Source organism: Vicia villosa, linkage group LG5, assembly GCF_029867415.1.
Source record: "Vicia villosa cultivar HV-30 ecotype Madison, WI linkage group LG5, Vvil1.0, whole genome shotgun sequence".
NCBI lineage: Eukaryota > Viridiplantae > Streptophyta > Magnoliopsida > Fabales > Fabaceae > Vicia > Vicia villosa.
The window spans coordinates 57,359,813-57,363,883 of record NC_081184.1 but is presented as its reverse complement, the minus strand read 5'-3'; the positions used below and the strand labels follow the sequence as shown (position 1 = coordinate 57,363,883).

Genomic DNA, 4,071 nt, shown 5'->3' with positions numbered 1-4,071 from the left:
TGTGCTTAGGCAGCGGATGGAGGATAGCAATCAAGAGTTGGTAAACATGCTGACTAACCAAATGGGGACTGTGTTTAATCCTATAGCGGAGGAATAAGCAGAATCGAATAAACAGCTGGTCAATTAACTCACTCGACTATGCAACTATCTGGGGGCACCTCAAATGATCGTTCGACAACCTCCATAAGCGCATAAGCAAGTGACGACCAAACCAAGGTGGAGTACGAGGGAGACAATAGGTTATTATGGTGGGTCAACAACAGGATACTGATCAATTTGTTGAGCAGTATCAACAGGAAGAAGTAGCCATGGAGAATAACCTTACTACAATGATCAAAAGGATTATGGCTAGAAACGGAATGAATACTCCATTACAAAGGCCGACATATTCTTCCCCGTTAGATGAATATATTGTACAGACAGAGAGGTCCTAGGGCTGGAAAATACCTAAGTACACCAAGTTTGGAGGTGAAACTGGTGAATCGATAGTCGAGCATATTGTTAGATATCTGACTGAATCATGGGACATGGCGAATACCGAAAGCCTCAGAGTTAAGAATTTTCCATTGTCTCTTACAAAATCAGTGTTCACTTGGTTTACTACATTACCCCCCAACTCTGTCGACTCATGGCCAAAATTGGAAAAGCTTTTCCATGAGCAGTTTTATGAAGGCCATTTGAAAATCAGTCTGGTCGAACTGTCGAGCATCAAAAGGAGCTTCGCAGAGACCACCGACGACTATCTGAATAGGTTCAGGTCACTTAAAGCAAAATGTTTCACGCAGGTGCCTGAACATGAACTGGTTCAGATGGCAGCAGGAGGTTTAGATTATTCCATTAGGAAAAAAATAAACCCAACATTTGTCAAAAGTATGTCGCAGTTAGCTGATAGGGTTCGACACGTTGAACGCTTAAGACTAGAAAAAGTTAGGCATACCAAAGCAAAAGCTAAAAAGGAAAAGGTAGCCTATGTCGATTATGATGATACAGACCCCATATGCGAAGCTGACTACATCTCGCCGACAGAGGCGGAGATTGATCTGGCCGAAATGAAACCAGAACCAGCATACGAATGTAAATCATTGTTTCCGTCAAAAGGAAAAAATGTCTCTGTTGATAACAATTCGAAATTCCCTTCTAAAACTTACACTTTTGATATTAGTAAATGCGAGGAAATTTTCGATGATTAGTTAAAGATGGTCATATTTTAGTACCCCCAAATGCTAAACTACCACCATTAGAACATCGACAAAAAAGAGGTTTTTGCAAGTATCATAATTATCTTGGGCATTCGACCTCTCAATGTTTTCTTTTCAGGGATATGGTCCAAAAGTCACTTCAGGAAGGTCGACTTAAATTTGCTGCCAGAAGGACGAAAGTCGACGCTGACCCATTCAAACAAGAAGAGGCTTTGTTTGCTGACACTGTCGATATCAACATGGTGGAACAAACTGAGATACCTGATGACATGCTGGAAGAAAGCACCGACGAAACTCCCTAGGTTCGACTTGCTGATGTGTACCCCAGGCTTGACGAAGATTTGCTGGATTTCCGGTTTCGATGCAAGAATCAGGATTCCCAAGTGGGGTTGTGCCCCAGATGCAGTGCCTTGACTGATAGAGTGGCTGCAGAGAATTTCCAAAAGATGCAGTCGGAACGAGAAAGAGCTCAATGGGAAAGGAGGGACCCAAGAAAAGCGTCCCAAAACAGGCCAAGAAGCTATGTGCCTCCAGCTGCTGCGTCCAAAGGCACTTGGATTAAGCCTCAGATGTCAAGGGAAAAACCTGAATTCTTCGAAGCTGAGAAGGACAGGAAGGGAAAAGCTCCAATGAGTTATCAATTGAAGATTCATTATGAGGGAAAGAGCCACATATCTGAGAACTACATGGGCAAAAATCCCATGAGTCAAACCCAGTGGAGGCGTTTTCAAAGAAAGAAGCAGGATGAAAGGTAAGCCGCTGCTGCTGCTAGGCAGGCTGCTAATGGACATGTATACAAAAAGAAGCAATATAAGGTAAAGGTCGATTCAGTTGTCAAGCAACAGATCAAGGAATTTGTTGGTAAACCTGCGACCAAGGATCCAGACGAAGCAACAAACGACTTTGCTTCTGACTCAGGAGAGAGACTCGACATTCTAGTCAAAGTGGTGTCGATCTTGCCCCAGGAGTTCAATGTCTCTACTGAAGCTGAGGATGTGGACGAAACTGCTGTTGCTGAAATGGCCTTACATAGGCCTACATGTTACTTTATGATGAACAACGGTTCCGTAGATAACCAAGATATATTTTTCGAACGCCCAAATATGGCAATGAGAGGCCATTTGAAACCTTTACTAATAAGAACTAAAGTAGAGGAGGTAGTTGTGAACAGAGTGTTGGTCGATTGTGGTGCGATAGTGAACATTATACCACATCACATGCTGAAGAAAATTGGAATGTTTGACACTGATATCAAATCTCATAACGTGGTCCTTTCAGACTACGAAGGAAACACCAAAAACACAATGGGTGTCATTCAACTAAATATCACTGTCGGCTCAATGACTCAACCAACCACCTTCATGGTTATCAAAGGAAAGCCTAGTTACAACCTGCTGGTTGGAAGGGAATGGTTACATGGTGTAGGAGCTGTACCTTCATCCATGCACCAACGGTTAATTATATAGAGGGAAGATGGTATTGTCGAGAATATTGAGGCCGACCAACGCTATTTCATGGCTGATGTTAACAATATTGGTCAAAAGCAGTTCGACATGAAGTTGGCCAACGTAGCCCCTTGCCAGCCAGCTGAAGATGTCTACCCAAACCTCAGTGAAGCATTTGTCTCCTTAAAAATTACATGAGACCCATGGATTTATCTGGGATGTGGAGCCTGTAGAGGATCCATTCCTGTCGGACCCTGTGCCATCAGGCTGGGAAACATAAGTGATGATGTCTGAGCTAGAAGCTCTAAAAAGAATTTCGGCATATATTGCTGAAAACAAAATCAATTCGGCTTTAAAAGCTGAAACTGGCATGGTTGAAAAAGAAAATCAAATACAAGCTATCAATGATAGTTCGACCATAAAAGCATAAACCTCAAAAGAAGACGTCGATAATCAGCGTTTCCACTGCATATACGAAGACGAACCTTTAGGGTTCGAAAAGAACCTTATGGCGCCAGAGAAGATGTAACCACGAGATCCTTTGGAAGAAATCGATTTGGACAAAGAGGGAGATAAGAGACCCACATTCATCAGCGCCAACATAGACCCAGAACTCATGTCGCAGGTAATTTTATTATTAAAAGAATTTAAAGATTGCTTCGCATGGGATTATAATGAAATGCCTGGATTGATCAGGGAATTGGTCGAATTAAAATTGCCAATACAAGTTGGCAAGAAACCAGTAAAGCAAACACCTCGACATTTTGCACCAGCAATAATGTCGAAGATAAAGGAAGAGGTCGAACGACTTCTTAAGAGCAAGTTCATAAGAACTGCAAGGTACATTGAATGGTTAGCGAACATAGTACCAGTTATAAAAAAGGAATGGGAAGCTAAGGGTATGCATTGATTTTAGAGATTTAAATGCTGCTACCCCAAAAGATGAATATGCCATGCCTATAGCAGAAATGTTAATCGATTCAGCAGCAGGTTTTGAATATTTAAGTATGTTAGATGGTTATGCAGGTTATAACCAAGTTTTTATTGTAGAAGAAGACGTGTCGAAGACGGCATTTCGATGCCCGGGGGCATTAGGAACATATGAATGGGTGGTCATGCCTTTCGGCTTGAAGAATGCCGGAGCCACGTACCAAAGGGTAATGAATTCTATGTTTCATGACTTTATCGAAGAATTTATGCAAATATATATTGACGATATTGTCATAAAGTCGACCTGCAAGTCGACACACTTAGAACATCTTAGGAAATCTTTCGAAAGAATGAGGAAACATGGATTAAAAATGAATCCATTAAAATGTGCTTTTTGTGTGCAGGCAGGAGATTTCCTTGGCTTTGTAGTGCATAAAAAAGGTATAGAAGTCAACACAAGCAAGACCAAAGCCATTATGGATATTAAACCTCCATCA

The 4,071-nt window shown here is 41.7% G+C and overlaps 1 protein-coding gene across 1 annotated transcript; it reads left to right on the top strand.

The window, feature by feature from the left end:
* The first annotated feature begins 527 nt into the window (after nucleotides 1–527).
* On the top strand, nucleotides 528–1,190 carry LOC131604701 (uncharacterized). Its single transcript, XM_058877126.1, has one exon. It carries the CDS (start codon nucleotides 528–530, stop codon nucleotides 1,188–1,190), a length of 663 nt encoding a protein of 220 aa, XP_058733109.1.
* Nucleotides 1,191–4,071: the final 2,881 nt, after the last annotated feature.